The 22,591-nt window shown below is 38.5% G+C and overlaps 1 protein-coding gene across 1 annotated transcript; it reads right to left on the bottom strand.

Moving 5' to 3' along the window:
* Positions 1 to 3,323: 3,323 nt before the first annotated feature.
* Positions 3,324 to 21,157, bottom strand: LOC104407391 (EGF-like repeat and discoidin I-like domain-containing protein 3; the record flags this gene model as incomplete). The annotated part of the gene is made up of 3 exons (XM_010016671.1): positions 3,324 to 3,468; positions 4,529 to 4,684; positions 20,976 to 21,157. Coding segments are annotated over 3 exons (483 nt in total), but the record flags the coding sequence as incomplete, so codon positions are not given.
* Between the last annotated feature and the right edge of the window lie 1,434 nt (positions 21,158 to 22,591).

Raw genomic sequence — 22,591 nt, 5'->3', positions numbered from 1 at the left:
TGGGGCTGTTCAGCCTGGAAAAGACTGCATGGAGACCTCATAGCAGCCTTCCAGTATCTGAAGGGGGCCTACAAGGATGCTGGGGAGGGACTCTTCATTAGGGACTGTAGTGGTAGCACAACGGGTAATGGCTTTAAACTTAAACAGGGGAACTTTAGGTTAGATCTAAGGAAGAAGTTCTTTACAGTGAGGGTGGTGAGGCACTGGAATAGGTTGCCCAAGGAAGTTGTGAATGCTCCAACCCTGGCGGTGTTCAAGGCCAGAAGGGACAGAGCCTTGGGCGACATAGTTTAGTGTGTGGTGTCCCTGTTCAAGGCAGGGGGGTTGGAAATAGATGATCTTAAGGTCCTTTCCAACCCTAACTATTCTATGATTCTATGAACATAGGATTCCTTTCCAGATTAGATAGTGCTGAGAAGGAACAAGGTAAGGGGAATGTAGTATTAAATGCAATGTTACCAAATCCCTTTGTTTGTAAGTTTGTGTGAATGGTACCTAAAGGTACTGTTAGGATTGAAAAATAGTTACATGCCAAAAGAGAAAATTTAAATGCTCAGAAGATGCTGAGTTTCATGAGATGGTTAAACTCTGGGGACCAGCACTCCTCTGCAAGACCTGGTAGACTCAGAACACCAAGGATTTGCTGAATTGGTGCAAAGCCACCAACATACACAAGAATCAACAATGTATGGCATAGACTTGCATGAAAAAAGGCAGAGCCTGCTCTGTGCAGATGTTTGAGTGTGTGAGTGAATTGCAGATTAAGTGACTGTGTTGTGCGAACAGTTACCTGTCTTTAACAACGGTTTGATGCTACTAGTAATAGCAGCATAACGAATACAGGCATTCTAATAAACAGTAGCTGTGATCTGTTTCTTACCCCAGATCAGTATTTTATGAAGGGAAGGGAGTTTACAACACAGATACACAAAATACAAATAAGGCAGGAACAAAAATCCATGAAAATTAATGCATAACTTACCAGTGTCAAACTTCACAAATGTTGATCATGGTTTTTGGTAGTATCTGACCAGAGGTCCTGGTAAGTAAAGCTATTTACAAGCCTGCAGCAGATTATATTGAACATCTTGCTGAAGTTTGTCCTAAGAACGAATTATTTTTTTAATCATCTGGTGCTGTGAGACAGTCTCCCCTCTGCCTTCGATACTGGCATTTTTTTCCTAGCACCAGGACTTTTTAGAAAAGTCAGGCTTCTCAAAGTGTTTTTCTGCCTAAGACAGATCTGGAATTACAGTGAATTAGTCTGTGATGTATAATTATACTCTTATGAAATTGTTCTGCTGAGTCTTGGCTGCCTGCAGCTCTAAGAAATGATGACCTTGAAACTGTTATGAGACCACTGAAATGAATTCACTTCAGTAGCTTTCACAGTTCTTTGAGCAAAACAATTCCTGGTCATTCTGGCAAGGACTTACTCTAAATTGTAGTTCCAGAAATGGAAGACATAAAAAAAAAATGAAAATCTAATAGACTAAAGCAGCTAGACAGAGTTTTCCATTTACTCTCAAACCTATCTATAATGGAAAAGGGCTACAGTGAGATTAATGCATTAACTTTTCATTTCTGAATCTGGTTTTGATGCCACTAGAGGACTGAAAATTATTTAACTCCAGATGCTTTGATATATCATTCGTGAACTGGATGACTATTGTTTGTACAGTAAGCAGGCAGCCATATAAAAATCATTCTTAAATGAATTCAGTGGAGCACTCCCACTGGTAAGGGGTTGATCTCTTGAAAAAGATAAAAAATTTACATGCTCTGCTGAATTTGTAAGGGAACATGGCTCTTGCAGAGAGTGGCTAGAGGTCAGGCTTTACATTTATGAGCTATAACTTCTGCTACTACAAATCTTAAGAGGGTTTATATTGGCTCCACTTGTTCATTTACTTTTTGCCATGAGATGCTTGTGCTAGAAATCCACAAAACAAATCTAAACTGAAATCTTGGCTAAAGTAGCATAGCAAAAAATACCATACTGCACTTTGAATGGTCCTCAAGGGCAGTGGAGAACCCTTGTCCCTCCAAGGATGTCACACAGCATGTCAATGTGCACACCCCACAGCCAGGAGGAATTACTGACATCAGCTTTGATGCCTGTTTCTGCTGTGCCTCTGCTGTGCAGCACTGCACACACAGCTCTGGCTCTCAGAAACTGTTTCCAGTGCTTAGTTTAGTCTATGCTGAGTGTAACTGCAAATTAGAGAATCTTTATCTCTTACTCCGCTCAGCATGGAACATTACAGGTCCTGACTGCTCTCTACAACTGAAAGGAGGGTGGAGCCAGAAGGTGGCTGGTCTCTTCTCCCAAGGAACAAGAGATAGGACAAGAGGAAAAGGCCTCAAGCTTCACCAGGGGAGGTTTAGACTGATGTTAGGAACAATTTCTTCCCCAAAAGGGTGGTCAGGCATTGGAACAGGCTGCCCAGGGCAGTGGTGGAGTCACTGTCCTTGGAAGTGCTCACACACCATGTAGATGAGGCCCTTAGTGACAAGGTTCGGTGGTGGACTTGGCAGTGCTGGGGTAATAGCTGGACCTGATGATCTTAAATGTCTTTTCCAAACCAGGTGATTCCCTGATTCTATGATACCTCTTGATACTTATTAAAATTGCTGTAAATGACCTCTTCCAGGTTGCTGGAAAATTAGAGACCAATGCATGCAGAAAGATTTACTGAGTGTTATTAGGTTGCTACTACTTAACCTTACTGCTGTTACTGCCCTGCTGCCCAGAACTACTGGCACACCATTTAGGTAAGTGTTGCTGCTTGACTAATTCACATAAGAAGAGATAAGTAACTGGATAAATTCAGTCCTGACAACTTCATTTCACCAAGAACACTAGGTTGCTCCAAGCCCTGTCCAACCTGTCCTTGAACACAGCCAGGGATAGGGCAGCCACAGCTTCTCTGGGTAACCTGTACCAGGGCCTCAGCACCCTCACAGGGAAGAACTTCTGCCTAAGATCTCATCTCAATCTCCCCTCTGTCAGGTTAAAGCCATTCCCCTTGTCCTGTTCCTACAGCCCCTTATCCAAAGTCCCTCTCCAGCTTTCTTGTGGCCCCTTTAGGCACTGGAGCTGCTCTAAGGTCTCCTGGAGTCTTCTCTTCTCCATGCTGAACAAGCCCAGCTCTCTCAGCTGGTCTCTGTATGGCAGGGGTTTGGAACTAGATGATTTTAAAGGTTCCTTCCAACCCAAACTATTCTGTGATTCTATGATTCTGTGAATAAAATGCACATGGTTTAGACCTCAGTGCTGTTGGTGGCTGACTTCTGAGGCACAGCGGTTGCAGAACACCCACCTGATAGTTCACAGCCCAGGAGTTCCATTCTCAATGTGCAGTGCCTTCTGCACACCTGAGGATACAGCCGTATGTACTGTGACTTGATAGGAGGGGTGAAGGAGTTGGCATATGGGGTGTTGTTGTCCACATTGCCACGGAACACCTATGATAAAACAATATATTTATAAAAATGGAGGTTCAGTTCATTTCTGTATCTCAGAAACACCTGCGTTGTTCTTCTGCACATTCCACTGCAAGCCTTCTCCCAAACAGAGGCAGCTTTATAATTTCTAGTTCCCAACATGCAAGTGCCTAAGCAAAACATGCTGACATCAGTTTGCATCGGCACGTGTTTGCCACATGCTCTGAAATGGGACCTCTATCTTGTCACCCCTGGAAACTGAAGCTACTAATGCAACTAAATTATGTCTTCTTTTCTAATTAGTGTGTTAAATAATCCCAATTCAATTTAGCCTACAATTATTTGCGCTGATTCACATTTATCCTTTTCCCTCTGCTTCAAGAACCTGATCCAACTCCCACTGAAGCACACTGCAACCCTCCCACTGATTGAATGGGGAGCTCAGTGAAACCTGTGATCATTCTTCTGTTCACTCCTCACTAACCAGATATACATGTACTTTGTCGTCTTCTCTCATTAAATACCTTTTCCTACAGCATTTTAATTTCCTAATAGAGAAACTATGTCTAATGCTGCAAAGTGCCCTACTTCTATCCTAAGTTAGACAGCAAAGGGATTTTTGCTGCTTTGTATGCACAACTCCATAAAAAAAATAACCGCAAACTGTAAGCATATGCTTCCCTCTGAATTATACCGTTTGTGCCATACGGAGATTAGCATTGATGAATGAGTCCTGAGCTTCTAAGGGTTAACACTAATATTCCAATGTAATAAAAATAAATTGAAATGGAGGAATGAGTAATTACTGGTAAACTAATTAAAATGAAAATCAGTTAAGTGTAATAAACAGGATTATTCTAGCCTTGGGACATAGTATTTATACTACCACCAATTAAAGTATAAGAAATTTTTAGCAGACAATGTGCAAATTTATTGATGGGGGTTTTTTTCAGAGAAAAATAATAGCAAGGCAACCTATATCACAGTATCAGGCAATTATGCTTATTGACTAGAGATACCTCATACTTCTGAAGGCAACCAAACCACAGGACATTTTCACATAAAAATGCCTTGATCTTACCATATCTTCATTTGTGCCTTTTACTTTGTACATTGCCCATGACTTCCCATCATTACTGTATGCCATTTTGTAAGATTTTACATATTCTGGACTTCCAATCCTCTTGGCACCTTGAGTTATAACTCCAGTGACTCGCATCTTCTTCTGCAGGTTTATCTGAAATAACAGTTCAATGTTATCACTAACCATTTAAAGGACACAATTCTGATTCTTGATTCCTTTGATTATTTTATTTATTTAACTGAAAGGAAAAAATGTAGCTGTAGCACTTAAATTACTATCTTTTCTCTTGCATTAATTCTTTTTACCTTTCATTCATTTCACGTACCTGTTCATGTACATAAATAAATGAACCTCTCCCTGAACTGAAAGCAAGTACTATGCTATGTCTTCATGTGTACACACACACACACACACACATATACATATATTACTGATATATAGGATATTACTGGTGTACTACTGGGATATAGCATATTACTGGTATATAGGATTACTGCTATATATTTCCTTCCTAAAAAGGAAATGCAACAGTGTGATGACAATATAAATAATGCATTAAAATACATAATTAGCACTTGCCTCCTTCAAATGAATCTTATCTCTGCTGCCCAGTTAATGGTGCTGACCCACTGCAATGCACACTATTTGGAATAGCGTCCCCCATACAGGAATATGGGGAGTAACAGACATATCAGCTCTCTGCTGTCCAAATACTTAAATCACTTTATTCTTTACAGTGTAGTCTCAGGATTTTCTCTCACTTGGTAATGTAATCTAGCCTCTTAAGGACGCAAGATGGTCAAACTTCAGTATTTCAATATCTTACTGCGTACACATGGCAAAGTGGAAGAAAGAGTTTTACTGTTCTTTTGAAGGAGCCTAGGTATTTCTCTGCTACTTATCTGAAATATTTGGGTTTATGATATTTTTCCTTTTGAGGCAAAAGAAATTTCAGTATAGTTTTACCACAGCTCTCCCTATAAGAAATTAATAAACACTCGTACACCTTTAACATAACAATGGGTATTTTAGAGTATCATACCCATTAAGAGAGGAGAAGCTGCCTATAAAAACTTAGATTTTTTTTCAGGATCTTTATATCTATATCTATATCTATATCTATCTATCTATCTATCTATCTATCTGTATCTATATATATCAAATATTCCAAGAAAACTCATAAAAATTTGCAACTGCAATTGGGAAAATGGACTTACACCAGGAATTTACACATGTACATATCAGAAGAGATTCAGGCCTTTTCACAGTCTTGGGAAACTTTCTTTTCCCCATCCCAGAGAAAAAAAAAGACACATATTTGCAAGATAACAGCTCCAAAGGTTAATAATAAAGTGAACACCATCTCTGAAACAAATTAGAAAGCATAGTCAAACAGAAACCACCTACTGATTATTTGGCTTTTGCACATACTGACTAGTTGTATTGTCACATATCACTGTTTGGGAAAAGGAAGATATAATGCAACGCCAGATAAATTTTCTTGGATCCAGTTTCATATGCACCTAATATTCTTACAGTTTCATTCCCAACTTTTCTTTTTTTCAGATAATAATCTTAGCACGGTTTTTTGGATCAGAATTAATATGGCTTTAAGCACTGGATATTATATTCCCACACTGGGTCCTTCCCATGTCCCAGCCTCCATCTCTAATGCACAACAAATCACCCACTGCACTTCAAGAAGTAAAAGAATGACAAAAGACCCACCCAAATACAGTAATCTCTCAAAGAGAGTAAAATATTGAATGCACATACTGTTTAACCAGTGTTCTTTGAGTTTTGGGAGGTAAAAAGCCCGCCTTTTTCCTGTTACGTATTAGCCTGCTTACATAGGCTTGTCAGATATCTGTACAATTTTATTTACGTCTCTGTTTTAACAGACAGAATCTTTCCTTTTAGAGGTTTTCCTGATCAGTATCCATAGTCTCAGTCACAAACTGAGCTTTGGATTTAAGCAGTAATGAGTTTGTTGTAACACAGGATATAAAAAGAGGACACTGTTTTGCAATTAGGTCTACATACTCTGTCAATGTTTGCAGGCAAATCCCAATGAAGGGGGAAAAAGCCACACTTTTCAAATCCCTGCAGCTTGCTTACATACAAAATCCTTGTACGGCTAACATCATGCCTGCAGTAGCTCCTTTCAGTGCATATGGAAATAATTGACACTTTGTGTCTGAGTTCTTTTATGTGTTTTAAATTCTTCAAGTCAGAGCTTATCAAATCTCAAAATATTACAACTGTGCAATGACTGTAACGAAGCAGGTGCTGAAACCTTTCTTTCTTAATATACCTCAGTAGGAAGCAAAGTTTCCCATGTCAAATGTGAACTAGCTCTTTTAACACTAAAAGCACTTTCAAAAGTATTTTTCTGCAGCAATTGTAAAGAAAAACATCTAGGGAAGCTCTTCTTTGTGTATTCAGTCATAGGACATAATGTTCAGAATAAATTCTAATTATATTGGTGACTATGTTTTAAAACAAACAAAGAGGTGAAAGTCACCAGGATAAGAACAGGAGTTTAACGCATCTTTTAATGAAGGTGAAAATGTATTCAGTTATGAAGGACCCCTTATCATTACCCAGAATAACATGAAAATCGAGGATAATACAAGATCAACAATACTTTGAGGGATTTACCTCAGTAATTTAAGTACTAATGCATGATAAAGAACTTGTAAGAAGGGATACTTGCATATAAATTTGAGGAACTTACAGGAGAAAAAAAAAAAAAGGTAATAATCGACCAATCAGTTCTACCCACCCTACTTAAATTTAAGATTATTTTGAAAGTAACAGATTCAGAATTGCTGCTTAGTCCCTGTTCATAAAGCTACATTCAGCCTCCAGCTCAAAGGGGGCTCCTGGGTCCAGTAACTTCCATAGGACTTAATTCACCCAACATACATCTGGGATTTGGCTGCAATGTTCACAGGCAGATCTGAAGATGCCTTTTTGTACAACCTCATGGCACAAAGCATTTTATGAATTTAGGTAAGGTGACATTTAACACCTACTAGTAATGGAATCTGCCTCAAACAGGTTTTTCATTTCAATGAGGAAGTTTTCTGGGGTGAGAATAAATTATGTACGCTGGAGCACTCAGGTAAAACTGCATGTAAAGGAAAGCCAGTAGTCTGACATCAATTCTTTTAAATATGATTTCTTTAAGAAATAGATTATGTCTACTAAATGAACAGTGGATGATGCAAAGCCACCATGCTGATAGGCCAGGTTGGATGGGGCTTGGAGTAACTTGGTCTAGTGGAAAGTGTCCCTGCCCATGGTAGGATGTTAGAACTGGCTGAGCTTTAAGGTTCCTTCCAACCCAAACCAGTCTGTGCTTCTATGATGCTATGATAGTGCAAACAGGGCAGCTAGAATACAGGCATGGCAGTCAACTCGAGTTAATAGACAGTGTCAAGGGATGAGGTATACAATACCTCAGAGTCAGGGCTGTATACACTCTTGAAGTCTGAATTCATGTACCATCAGTCACTTGATGCCTTCTATACTATATCATATAGCCAAACCCCCATAAAAAGTCAATCGTTTGAGGCATACTTCCTCTAGTGTGATGTATGCCCAAGAACTAGGGAATAAAATCAACCCTGTCAGTTTAAAAAGTTACCAGCAGTCCTTGAAATTTCCTTTAACCTTGTTCCTTTCAACTACCACAATCATCATGACTCCATGATTAGGCCACTTTTATCATCACAAGCAAGGTCATGTCCTCTTTCAACAGAAGAGAAAGAAGTAACCAGCATGCTATGTTTCCTGCTTTCAGCACTGATTCTTAAGGTGTTATTATCTATTGAACAATTTTTACTGGTGTGCTAATGTTTTTGACTCCAGTGACTCACACAGATCTGTTTTATGATGTCGAATCACTCAGTTGTCTACACTGATAAAGATGTAGCCAGTCAAGATTTTACAGGAAATTGAAAAAATGCGTATCAGAAAGGAAAAAAACCCCCAAAACCTGAGTATTTTCCCAAGAGCAAATGGCAATACGAACAAGGTAATTTTATGAGTTCCCATAGATTGTACATTGTATCATTTTCAAAGGTAATTCAGAACTAGTCTAGCACCATATGCATGGTGTTTGTGCAGCTTCACTTTTAGGTGTGAACACATGCAGGATCATAACACTGGAGTGAACTGCTTCAAGCTTGTTTTCCGTAAGCAGTCCAAAGGGTTCCACAAAACAAAAATAACATACCAGCATGCTTAACAGATGCTAGAACTTCAGAAAAAGACTAAATGCACAATCAGAATATGTCAAAGTAACAGAACAGCAGAGATTAGGGACAGCACCAGTGGAAGAAGTTCATATTCTTCTTTAATTTCTGATCAAATATTAGTTTATTCAGTATTATGCAGAAGCTACGTACTTGACAAAACAGATAAAAGAATCAATGCATCTGTCTCATCTACATTATTACATTTAGGAGAGGAGAAGACTGATCAGAAGATGGAGAGACTTTAGGAAGACACCATATAAGATGCTCCTGGCCAGAATATATAACCATATTCCCATCATTTGTTATTGCACTATTAGCAATAACACCACTAACATTTCAAACATAAAAGACTTGTCTGAAATACACCTGAAGAGCAAGCTTCCAGGAAGTGTCCAGATTAAAGTCTTCACAAAACATCGGGTCCTGGAGACCGTAAATGTAGTTTTACATCAGCCTTCATTCATAAACAGAAATGTACTTTATGGAGAACTATGGTGTTTACCTATTTCACTTATGAGATACAATAGCATTGCTAGAAATTATTTCCCATATTTTCTTGCACAAAGTATATATATTTTTACTAATACTTACTATTACTCTTATAAAAATAGGGTTGAATAAGGGATCAAGGTTATACCGACATTTGAAGATTTATTACAGCAACCCTTCCCTGCTGATTTTATCAGGTTTTGAAAGATCGAAATGTAAGTTTTTTATCCTTTTTTTTAAAGTCATAGTTCTAATAAATCTAGATAGAATGAACCCAGAGAAATATTTTATGATGAAAAATAGGGACACTTGCCAATGGAAATGTTCGTCGTAAACTCAGGAAAAGAGTAACCTCACAGTTTCCTCAATACTGGGAAATTTAGAGAACCTGAAAACTCCCTCCCATGTTTCCTTTTCTGTCTTCAAGCACCAGAGGCCCTGAACATGACTGAACACTGCTGTTTCACCCTGATGTCACATCAAGAGAAGCGCAGGATTCAGCATTGAAGAGGTGTAGGAAGGTCAGAGCAGGTCAGTTACTATTATCTTCCCTGTTGCGAGGTGCTCATATATCTAGTCTGTCAGTGGCTTTTTGTTACTTTCCTAATCAGCACTGTCAGCAAAGCTTTTCCAGATTTAGTAGAGGGCATTAATGCAGTCAGGACAGTAGCAGCGATATGTGTTTTAACCAGCATTCACATTATGTAATGCAGAGATTTATCCATGGTAGTATTCCAGCTGTTGCTGCCATTCTGGAAGGGGCTTTATTACATGGAGAAAAGCCAGTATGTTTTATCTTATAATTGTAATAGTCTAGGAGAACTAACATGGTCATTTGCTACAGGTCACTTTATAAATAATTATTCCTGATGAGATTGTGGCATTGTACCTTGCAGACAAATACTCAATTATTTCTGATTCCAAGCCCTTTTTTTTTCTTTTTCACTTACATGGATGCACATCCAGAAAAGTCTTTTCACAACTTTGCTATTAAATCCTCTGCAAATTCATTCTCCCAATACTGTTGTTTCCAGAGTGCCTTGCTAGTCTATCCTACCTGATGGTAACAGCAAACACCTCTCAGGTCTTGCCTGTACTTACATCTTAGCCCCAGCCAACCATCTAAAAACCACTCATCACCTTTGTGTCTTCAAAAAGACTATTTATATGCTTCAAGTTGGGCATGTTGAATCAGAGACACAAACTGGGCCACTAATTTAATTTGTCAGAATATAGGCTAAACCCTACTTGTATGGAAAACATAAATATGTGTACTGTTTGGTCCATGTAATGCTAATAAGGAGGAGCATACGTTATGAATCGTACAAAAAAAGTACTCCGTTTGGCTTTTATTGAGAACTTGCAATGTTCTCAAGAGAGTTTACATAATTAGACAAACTAAAAACTTGCTTAGTCTGTTTCTTCTTGTTATTAAGTCATTATTTTAGTCCCAAAAGTAGTTGCTATGATTGCCATTCACTGGATGATACGAATTATTCAAATACTGGCATGTTTAAGACTGTCATCTCAAGAAGAGGCCCTTAATCAATCTCACATTGTTCAGAGGTTTGTAGCTCTGTAAAATTTCAACTAATTTACAGAGTATTGATTAAATGGGCATTATCTACCTGCAATTTTAGGTTAGCCAAGGAATGCTGCAGTTGTTTATTGCTGTTATGAATTCTTTCATATACTTTGAACTTGTGAATACTCTTCCTGTCTTAGGCATGTAATATTTCCCAGAAAGAACTGCACCAAAATGTCTAGAATATTTCTTAAAGTATCAAAGAATGTGTAAAGAAAAATGTCAGAGAAAATATCTGTATGCATTTCCACATATAAAACAGCTATTATCAATAGCTTGTATAGGCTAGAGAATAGAATGTTAGACTCAGACCACAAAAACAAATATACACTTTCCTTTTAATCCTACATGAAAATCCTCTTGTTTAGGGAAAAGAAGTAAATTCAAAAGGTACAATATTAAAATTATCATGAAAATATACTCAGGGAAAATTCTTGATGTGCCCATTGCAAATATTGGAGGTACTTCCTATTGTACCCTTTCCATTTGTTGTTAAAGCACTCTGGTAAAAACTGTGATGATAAATATGACCTGCTCACAAGCACAACAAGGACAACTTGGAAGAAATCCCATTCTGACTGCAGTGGGCTTTGTCTAGGTCCTATGTATCTTCTCAGACCAAGAAATGTCAAGGAGGAAGGGGATGTGCTAGAAAATTACAAGTCTGTTGCCCAGATGAAGAAACTATCTTTATTATTTTTAAATATTAAAGCTGAACCTGGAATTAAACCCATCCATTGAAAGATGGGAGCTAAAGTAAAATCTGGAATAGCAGGGAACATGCAGAAGATCAGACTTCCCTGGCATTGTGAAATGCCTACTGGAGCTTTTGCAATCATTACACATTCTCAGCTTATTTTAACACACTAGGAAACTAAATCTAATGAGTTCCTCCACCAGAACAAACCCAGTAAGTGAGACAGTGCTAGCAAATAGTGCAAAAGCAACCCGTGATGACAGTACTCCTTAACCACAGTTCACTACCCTGTCTTTCTATGCAGCTTATCTACAGAAATTGTAGTGCTTACTGCTGTAAAGGAAGATTAAGAGTCTTACCTGAAGAATGGTTCTACAATACATGGTTGACATGGGCTCTGCAGTGGGCAGACTTTCTTTCCTATGTAATCCTGGCTACATTAGCATTGGAAGATGCTGCATATCCCACTATTAAACAAGGTCTGGGTCTTTTGCAAGGAGTACATGAGGAACAAATGACACAGTAGATCTGTGCTTGCAGACTCCTGCTGAGTAACCACTTCTCATGCTATCACAGCCCGTAACTCACAAAGCAGTATTTAAATTTTCATAACACTCATCATAAAATACACATCTTTACTTCCTTGCTTCCTTGGTGAAGACAGTCCTAGACATCATATACCTACTAAAAACGTTCTTTTCCAGTAAGCCTGGCACTCATAGATGGCTTTATGCTGACCACACCATTATGTTGCTTTTCCCATGTATCTGCAAATACATTGACTAGTTAGTGCAGAGTCTTTTTAGTTGTCAGATTATAAAGGACCCAAGGCACTTTTAAAGTTCCAGCTGTAACTAGGAGTTCTGACTGATCTGGTAATGCTCATCAGGGAGGGAGAGGGGGCACATACTTACTTTGGCCTTCCTCTTCTGGTTGATACACCTGTAGAAGCCCTTCTTGTTATTCTTTGCATCCCTTGCCAAGTTCAGCTCCAGCTCCACCTTGGCCTTCCTGACCCCATGTCTGCGCAACTGGGCAGTGTCTCTATACTCTTCCCAGGATATAACTGTCCCTGCTTCCACTGCCTGTGTATTTCTTTCTTACCCTTTAGTTTGACCAGTGGGTCTCGATTTCTTCCACCTGGGGACTGAAAGCTCTTGTGCTCTGTGAAAAGTGTCCTTATAGATCCACCAGCTCTGTTCTGCTCCCTTCTCCATAAGGGCAGGTTCCCAGGGGGTTGTACTAACTCCTGAAAGAGCTAGAAGTTGGCTTTCCTAAAATTTAGGGTCCTGACTGTACTCTTTGGTTGTCTCACCTCCCTCAAGACTCAAACTCCACAAGTGCATGATCACTGCAGCCCAGGCTGCTTGCAACCTTGATATCGCAATCAATAAATTTCTCATTATCTCTTGAAATTAAGGCTCAATAGGCAAAATTGATAAACATAAAATGTCACTCTTCAGTAAGACTTTCCAGTCATTTTAAGTATGTTTGCACTTTTATTCAAAATATTTTTTCCTTCTACAGAAAAATGATAGGCAATATATTAGGTTTAAAATGTTAAATATTGCTTGGTTTTGCAATAGACAAAGAAAAACCCTCAAAATCTGAAAATTTTCATTGAAAGATTCAAGACTTGAACAATTTTAACCACTCATAGAATAAGAAGGTTATAAGTGCAATGTAAAATACACTCCTATTTTTCAGTCCACAGAATTGATGTTTCACTGAAATTAGAAGGTTTTTGAGATGACAAGCACACATCATCATTTCCAGGGGAGGTCAAGGACTATGAATTTACTTTAGCCCTTGTTTCTGCTGCAGTACCATGGTACTGGTGACTTCCCATACTTTCAACATGTATAAAACAGTAACTTTTCCCACCAACTGTAAATCACAGAGAAATACAGAGGTGGAGCCAGGGACCACATGCTTGCTTCTCCACAGCTATAGCTGTACTCTACTTTTCCCACCAACTGTAAATCACAGAGAAATACAGAGGTGGAGCCAGGGACCACATGCTTGCTTCTCCACAGCTATAGCTGTACTCTATTTTCACCCTGCAGATTGCTCTGCATTTCTCTGACCTACCTACACACATACAAACTCATCATATATGTACTGCTCTGGGGCCATCGGCACAAAGGTAAAGGTATATACATGCCTCTGTAGCACACAACCCCCCCCCACTTAATGTATTAGGATGTAATGAAGTAACTTGAAACAGACTTTTTCTAGAAGCCAAGCCTAGCATAAGAGTAACTGTAAGTGAGGCTTGTTTGCTTTACTGGTTTTGAAAATGAGAGTTTGCAACATAAAATACAACTTGTTTGACTGTCACACCTCAGCATACTATCGTTTATCATAGAATGACAGACTGGTATTGTATTGGAAGGGGCCTTAAAGCTCACCCAGTTACAACCCCCTGACATGGGCAGGGACACCTTCCACTAGACCACATTGCTCCAAGCCCTGTCCAACCTGGCCTTGAAAACTGCCAGGGATGGGGCAGCCACAGCTTCTCTGGGCAACCTGTGCCAGGACCTCACCGCCCATACAGGGAATAAATAGGCTCCCAGTTCTTTTGTTTTCTTGTCCATTTTCAGTACTTAAATTATATTTTTATCCTGTAAACTAAATGCATAGATGCTGAGGGAGCTAGCTGACATTGCTAGAGTTCACTGAAGTCAATGAACTTATGGCAGTCTTTGACTAGCTGAAGATCTTTTCTAATTCCTGCAGTTCAAAGGTCCTGTGTGGGGAAGTTTGGAGAGAATTCAATTGCACTTTCATTATTAGTTTCTTTTCTTCCCTGCCAAGTAAAACTGCCAATAAAAACATACTGCCAGTCATCAATATCCCCCACAGAAATCCTCCGATGACATTAAGCAAAATTTTGGAGTATTGACCAAAAAAAAAAAAAAGAAAGCAGACCTTTAATAGTTTTTTCAGCATTTAACTTTAGCAAATTAAGTCTTCCTATATGGTTCGAGTCATCTTACATGCTGACTCTGAGATTGTATTTCATAAGGTTCACTTGGTCACATTATACTAAGCTGAGAGCTATATTAAGTAATATTAAACATTTAATCTATGATGACAGGTAGTTTTGGAAGCTGATACAACAGTTCTCATGAATGAGGAAATGAACTTTGACAAAATGAATGGTTTGACAGATGGTAGTTTGCTTAGAGCTCTTACTAACAGACGTTTGAATGAATGTTCTGCAAGACCTCTGTGTATTTTGGGTTTTATCATTTTATTAGCAAATAGTTATCACCTGGTGTATACTTGCTCTTTGGAAGTTAGGATGTAGAATCTGCTGATTTTTTTCCTTGCTTTTTATTTTTTTTTTTTTTTTTAAGAAAAAAATCCAACACTACCCAACATTTTATTGATTCCTGCTTGAGGGTAAGAATGATGGAACTTAGAAAGTCCTCATTGTAAGAGCATTTTTTGTGTTTCTTAGTGATCATGATTAGGTTTGTGACACTCACAGATACACAATTAACCACAGCAGTACAAGGGATGGCAAACTCCCAAAATGTGAGGCTGAAATGCCCGAGGTGGGATTGAAAGCACAAGTGGTGTGGGAGACACTTGTGTAAAAAAAAACTTTAAGCCATAAATAAAAACATACATTCTACCCACCAGAAACATGATTCCAATATATTTAGGTGTAAAAAAAAAAAAAAAAAGAAAAAAGAGAAAAAATCCCAAACCCAACAGCATTCTCAGTAATCACTAAATAAAGTACCTACATGCCTTCTGGAGCAGAAACTAGAACTTAGATTCTCTCGAACAAGTATCCTCATCACTGTGCTGCACAAATCTGCTGGATTTAAACTATGTTGATGTAAACATCATATCTAAGAACACATTGATAATCTATTTAGTCCTCAGATAAATTTTTAGTGAATGCTTAAGGAAGACTCTCATCCTCTGTTTTCTCTGGATGAATGTTGCCATCACCCATGCAGCATGCTGACTCTGTGCACATCCTCTAAGACACTGGACACATCCATTCATTTCATGGGATGCCTAATTAATCACTGATTTCTGCTGCGGGCACAAGCTTTATAAGAACTACACTTTTGTGGCTCTAATTTTACTTAGCGGGTCGGAGCAATCCCAAGCATGAACTATAGGCTGAGGGGAGAATGGATTGAGAGCAGCATCAAACTGTACCATCTCAAAATATGGAGTTTCATCTGAACTTAAGCATGTAGTTTCAGAAAAGCCAGTTAGAGATCAAATGCTAGAATTAGAATGTTCTTTTCATATATTCTAAGTCAGACTTCTAGATTTTCGATTTTGAAAACACATTAACATTCAGAAGTTGACCCCTAAAAAAAATAAAATGCATGAAAGAGCTGGAAAGGGATTAATTATTTGAAGAGGGGAAAAAAAAAACCCAAACCAAACATTTTGGATATATTTGTATGCAATAAAAACTAGGTGGAAAAAGCTAACTACTCAACCTGAATGAAATTTATGTCCCATTTTTTGAGTGTGCCACCAAACTGAGCAGTCTAGCTGTTTTGTAAACGAATACTCCTCCTTCTCACAATAAGAAAATAAAATATTTGAACATTTTATTTAAAAACAATCAGTAACCATATTGATGTCTCTGGAGAAATATTTGCTGCTATTTTAATAAGCAATAGCAAAATAGCTTTTTTATTTTTCTGTTTAATAACTTACATTTCCGTACAACTGTCTCCAGTAACAGTTCAGGTGCTCAGTCACAGCTCCCACACAGTGGTATGATATGCAGTAATTAGTTCATTTTCTTAACATTTTCCAGATGTAAATTATGCTAAAATCTGCTCTTGGTGTCTGCTGATTAATACAAACCTTGCAAAAACATTTTCCATGTCCAAAAGACTGCAAAGTAGTAGCAGTCTCTGGTAGGACATTAAAAGTTTTACATCATCAGGTAGGGATCCTCTTCAGAATCCCATCTATCGTGTATCTGTCTCTGAGGTGAATATTCTTAGGACTGTCTGGTTCATTGACCACCCACCCACGCCCAGCCTGTCCTGAGTGTAGTGGAGGAGACACTGAAACTCTGCTGCGAGCTCCTTCTCCACTCCAGGCTTGCAATGTAGGTAGGGTGTCTTACTGGTTTGAGGCAAACTAACATTTAGGAAGGTTCATCTGTTGACCCAGGACCCGTTGAACTGGTATTATTTGAAGAATGAAAAGATCATACCTACTCCAAAAGACTAAAGATGCAGGACTATTATTTTACGGGACAATATTCACCCACCTTGCTCTCTCATCCCTAACATGGCTCCTCAACATGTATCCTTCCTCCAAAATTACTTATACATCTTAAATGTGTGACTTACTTAGGATTTTGGTACTGTAGGCCAGTCTTTGCATTGCTAGTTATACCAAATTTTTGTATCTTGTGTTCTTACATGATATCTTACAGTGCTCTTCATGACATTTCAGTTCATGCATTTTTGGCATATTCACCATGTCTGCAGTCTTTGTGTATCACAGGAATAATAACTGCAGTGATATTAAAGAGGGTAATATATTATGGAAGCAAAACTAGTTATGAATTGGGCAAAATCAGTTAAGAAATTTTAGGTTTGGGTGGTGAACCTGGGGGTGAACAAGAAATGCAGCGGCATAACCATGGATACCTAGGTTAGAAATCACTAGAGAGGAGTAACATTTAGAAGGTCCTGCTCCTGCCAGCAGTTTGTGCTACTGGTTTGCAGTTACTATGACTTTGGATATGGTAAAGAGATAATAGAAACATCAATCCTACCCTTGGGCATGTCTATTTTAATCCATATTATCTTGACAAAATACATATGAATAGAAAAGAAATAGATAAGCACAAGGAAGGAGCAAAGATGAAGTGAAATCAGAATAAAGAGAAACAGCATATTTCCACCATAAATACGCTGTTATATACCCATAAATGCAATAGGACAAAGGGAAAAGAGAAACCAGTGCTCTCTTAAAAAAAAAAGTTTTGACAAAAAGACTTTTTACCAGAACAAGGAAAAATTATTATATTGGACAACAAACATTTTAGTTAAATCACAGGAACAATTAATGAATAACAGAAGTGTGGGATTTTTTCTCCTTGTATTTGGAAACATGAAAAGTTAGTGTCACCAATAAAATGGTAAACTGTACACATAGGTGCTGTTCTATCACAGCCAACCTATGAGGAGAAACAGAGGTCAGCAGAACTTTAAAAGGCAGATAGGACTTAACTCTGACTTTAATTTGCTTTCAAAAACGTGGTCACTGACCCTTTAAATCACAAGGCAGTTACAAGCATTGTAGTGCCATTACTAATTACATGCTGAGAGTGTAAATTTGAAATGGCAATTTCAATTTTCAGTTCATTGGGAGAATGCAGGAAAATGAAATTGAATACTAATTAGCTCATATGTGTCAGACACCTGACAGATTGGAGAAAAAACTCTGCACTCATTACAAGTGAGTTATAAGCAAAGCACTCAAAACTTTCATTTGCCAAGCTGAATATAAATAAAGAAATTAAATGACAAAGAAAATTGATAATGATGGAAAAAGTCAAAAATAGCTACAGACCTGTACATAATAATACTTTATGGGACTTTGCCCATTATACACAGCTTCCTTTAGAATTCATCTCGCATTAGAAATTATAAGAGGGCAACAGGATACTGCTTCAAGTTGATTGCACTAAATGTTAGTTTCCATTTCCTAAAAATGCAGGTTCTGGTTTGGAACTTTCCACTTAATCTTTGCCAAACATTCACACCATTTTTCAGGACCCATCTTCTGGACCAGTGGCTTCATCATCAGACCAACATGGAAAAGGTCCCATACACAGAATCCTTACGTTAGGATCCGGGAACAAGCTGATGACATGATAAAGAAAGTAAAAACTCAGACTAGGTTGTTGTTAGAGGGAGCTTTTCTCCCACAAGATCAGCAAGAATGTAGCCTGAAACTTAGCACAAATCAGAGTTACAAAAAGTTTGTAACTTTCTACAAATACTTCTGAACTATCTCCCTGGCCACTAGAGAAGCAATCCAAAAATAAGATACGGGCTTTCTGCTTCTCCTCTTCTCTCAGCAGAAACTGTTCACCCATACAAGGGTCAGGCACTGGCTGTCTCTTAGAGGGTATTTCATACTTGAAATACAAGTATGGTTCTCTGATGTAAGGAACTACTATGCAGTGCAGAAAGTGTGAGTCTGTGTAGGTCTATATTCTTGCCAAATCAAAACAGGGCTTCTGCAGAACACTAAAAAGCACTTTTTCTCTACAAGTATAATCTCCCTGAAAAATTTTAGTCTTCTGAATATTAAAAATAAAAAATAAAAATCCTCTCAAGATTTAAATTTCTGTTTTTAAATTATGAGGAGTATTTTTTATTTTTGCTTTGAACTAAAAAAGAAGATAAAAACTCAGCAAGTTTTGTGAAAATTATAGTCCGGTTTATTTTTCAAGGAAAATTAGAAGGAAAAGAAGGGAATGCTAGGTGCTTAATACAAATTAATCATATCAATTAATCAGCTTCTAGAAAGTCCTTACATACTGTAGCTGTCAAATCTACAGAATAACCTGCATGGGAATGGCATTTCCCAGATTAGGTCATTAACTCCAAAAAAGAACAAACTGTTCAAACCTAACACCATGGGCTGAAATTTGTAGGCACATTTTCTCCAACCTGCTTTGCATGTAAGAGCAAGGGTAAAACTTCCCTGGGAGCCAAATCCAAGACAGACATGGCTCTGGTCTGGGTAGAACCTGCACACCCACCTAATAGCTGCCTCTATGGTGCCAAGTACAAACGTGGAAGCAACATATACCATTACCTATCCTCCTCCAGTTCATCTCCTAGTAAAGATGTATCTAGGGGGCCAGTGCTAAATGATTTTGAATTTTTTCTGCAGCTTATCTAATAAAGCCCACACCCTAAAGCAGCCCAAAAGCTATTGTAATACGTTTTCATTATCCATTACTTACATTAGCTTCCTACTCCTGTTTAAGTCCCTTAGCGTTATTCTTTCCAGTTCTTTTTCAATGTATAAATTTTACAGACTTACTAACCCCTCTGGTCTTTATGGAAGAAAACTGATTTAAGATGCATTGAAGGGCCTTTGTGTTTTCACTCTGCAGTGAATTAACAGTCACGCCAGTTTCATTTTTCAGAACTGACAGAATTCAGCACTCTCACCACACCAGTTTCAGAAAACTTCATCAAGCAGTGTTTTCTGCCTGCTCTCCAAACAAGAAGAATGAACAAGTAATCCTATATGCTTTTCCCCCATATGTTTGGGAACTGCTTAGAAAATTATAAATAGTATTCAGTACAAAAACTTGAGTATGAGCAAAAGTGATGCCATGTACACAAATGTAACTTCAAGAAGAGTATGTCTGACATACCCGAGGGATGTATGGACAGTTCAGCTTAGTGCTGGTAGACAATATGCTCAGGTACCATCTTTTGCTACTCCTGTGATGGGTTCACTGGGAGGGAAGCACCCCCTCCACATACTGGCCATATTGGCAAAATACATTGGAAAACAAAAGGTTTTCCCAGAAGTATTTAACATCACCTTTATTAACTAACAGCTAGAAATGCTAAAGCTTAGCCCAATTCACGAATCATGAGAAGAAAGCAACATAAACATAAAAAGTGGAAACAATTACTAGATGATCATTATCTCCATTAAAATACAGCCACAGGACTTCATATTCACTGCTTAGGGACTTTAAGTGAAGTAATTTGCTAGGTGCAGAGAAATCCAGTCCTCAATAAAAGCACTGCCACTTGAATCATTCTAGCAATAACATCCTTGAGTGGGAATGAAAAAACATGTATTTTCAGCCCCATGGATGAGGTTGAACTAATAGCTATTTCAAATTTAATTAAGACAGTTTTTGTTACCTCCAGCATGATGCACACAGTGCTTAACCTGTGTGCCCAGAGCAGGTCTGCAGAGACAACAAAATATTCCTGTGGGCTCTGGTACAGCCAAAACCACATAAAAGCACTCCAAAATAATGTCCAAGGAAAGCTGCACGGGTCAAAGTATCCCTACCAAGAGGTATTGCTGAAAAATGTGACTAAGGACCCAATGAGCAATGTAATATATGTGGAAAGCAGATTCCTTGAAAAGAGTCTTTCTAAGTTTGCTTCCATGGTTTAGAGCCACAATGGAACATATGAACACGTTTTTTAGATAAAAGGATTTGTGCATTTGTAAAGTCAAGATTATTACTGTTTTGCAGCTAAATAGTGCCTTTTGGTCTGAGCCTTGTTTCTGACGGTGAATAAGAATCTAGCTGTGAGTTTACCACTTGTCTTCATCAGTTTCTTAAGTGACTCTGTCAACTGAATCAAGGAGATTTTTTTCCTCCTCAGCTCCATCTGTTACCTGAATCCATGGCCATCTGTCATTTTCTGCAGCAGTCCAAGCATTCACAAGACCCTTCTTATTAAGCCGTGCATAGTACGGATACCACTTCTGGAGTCCGAAAAGAGCTCGATGAGTGGATGACGCAGTAATTTGTTGGTTTGACACAATTCCTCCTTCTATTCCTAGTGGACCAGAGCATTCTGCAAATGGAAACAATAAAATAAATGAATCGAACTGAAATTATCAACTCTTCTGAGTCCCAAGTGGCTGTAATTGCAAATAACATACAAATAGATCCAAAATGTCATGTCAAATACATTATTAGAAGAGACTTAAGACTCAAGTAGCACCTGCTTTCTGCAGAATTTAAAAAAAAAATAGCTTGTAAATAACTATTCCTATTTCAAAATTAATGAAATAGATCAAGCTTTCAATTTCTTTAAGTTTGTTGTATCTGAAGAGTTGTGAGTTTGGGTTGTTTGGATACAATGACAAAATGATACTGAGATTCAAGTACTGAAAAAAATGCTATAAGCAAATTTAAAAGTCTGCAACTAAAGATATGCTTTGTGGGTCAACTGCACTTCAGCAAATCTGAGCACAGCAGGAGAGATGTTTACTTACACTTCAGATTTTCTCAAAAGCATGGCAATGCTTCACCTCAAGCAGTACCCAAGAATGAACTCTGAAGTGGTACTGCTACAAAATCCTTACCCCGTGTGGGCAGTAAGTCACAAATAATTAAATTCCACATTAATACGAAGGTACAGAGAAGAGAAAGTGACCAGTGCAATTTGCTCCTCTCAGGAGAAGCTGAGGTAGGGATATGGGAGTCACTGGCAATACAATCCTCAGGCACTGATAATGGAGACAAAAGTTACATCGCAGTTTTAAGCTGATTATGGAGCAAGGGCTGTGGACAAGCACATGCTTGTGCCCTGGAAAGATAAACGAAAGACCCACACAGGTGGGGTTCTGAATGTGTTCCTTCTTAAAGGCAAAAATTGGCTTACCTCCAGGATATGAGTAAATGAAATCTTGGCCCCACTGAAATTAATGACTAACTTGCAACATAAAAAGATTTCATCCACATTTTTAACAGTCCAGGGAGCTTACACTAGAACCTAAAGTCCTGGTGCTACTTTTCTGTGTCATGTATCAGTCAACTAGCTGGCAAATGAAGTTGCTCGGCCACTGTCCATAATATTTGAGAGGTCATGGCAGTCAGGTGAAGTTCCAGACGACTGGAAGAAGGGAAATGTAACCCCTATTTTCAAGAAGGGAAAGATGGAAGACCCAGGAAACTACAGATCAGTCAGTCTCACCTCTGTGCCCGGCAAAATCTTGGAGCAGATTCTCCTGGAAAGAATACTGAGGCACATGAAAAACAACGAGGTGGTTGGTGACAGACAGCATGGTTTCACTAAGAGGAAATCCTGCCTCACCAATTTGGTGGCCTTCTATGGTGGGGCTACAGGACTGATGGACAGTGGCAGAGCAGTTGATGTCATCTACCTGGACTTGTGCAAAGCGTTTGACACTGTCCCACACGACATCCTTGTCTCTAAATTGGAGAGACATCAATTTGATGGATGGACCAACAGGTGGATAAAGAACTGGCCGGATGGCCGCAT

Source organism: Nestor notabilis, unplaced genomic scaffold (assembly GCF_000696875.1).
Source record: "Nestor notabilis isolate BGI_N333 unplaced genomic scaffold, ASM69687v1 scaffold32736, whole genome shotgun sequence".
Taxonomy (NCBI): Eukaryota; Metazoa; Chordata; class Aves; order Psittaciformes; family Psittacidae; genus Nestor; species Nestor notabilis.
The sequence above is the reverse complement of the archived record's forward strand: the minus strand, read 5'-3'. Positions and strand labels throughout refer to the sequence as shown.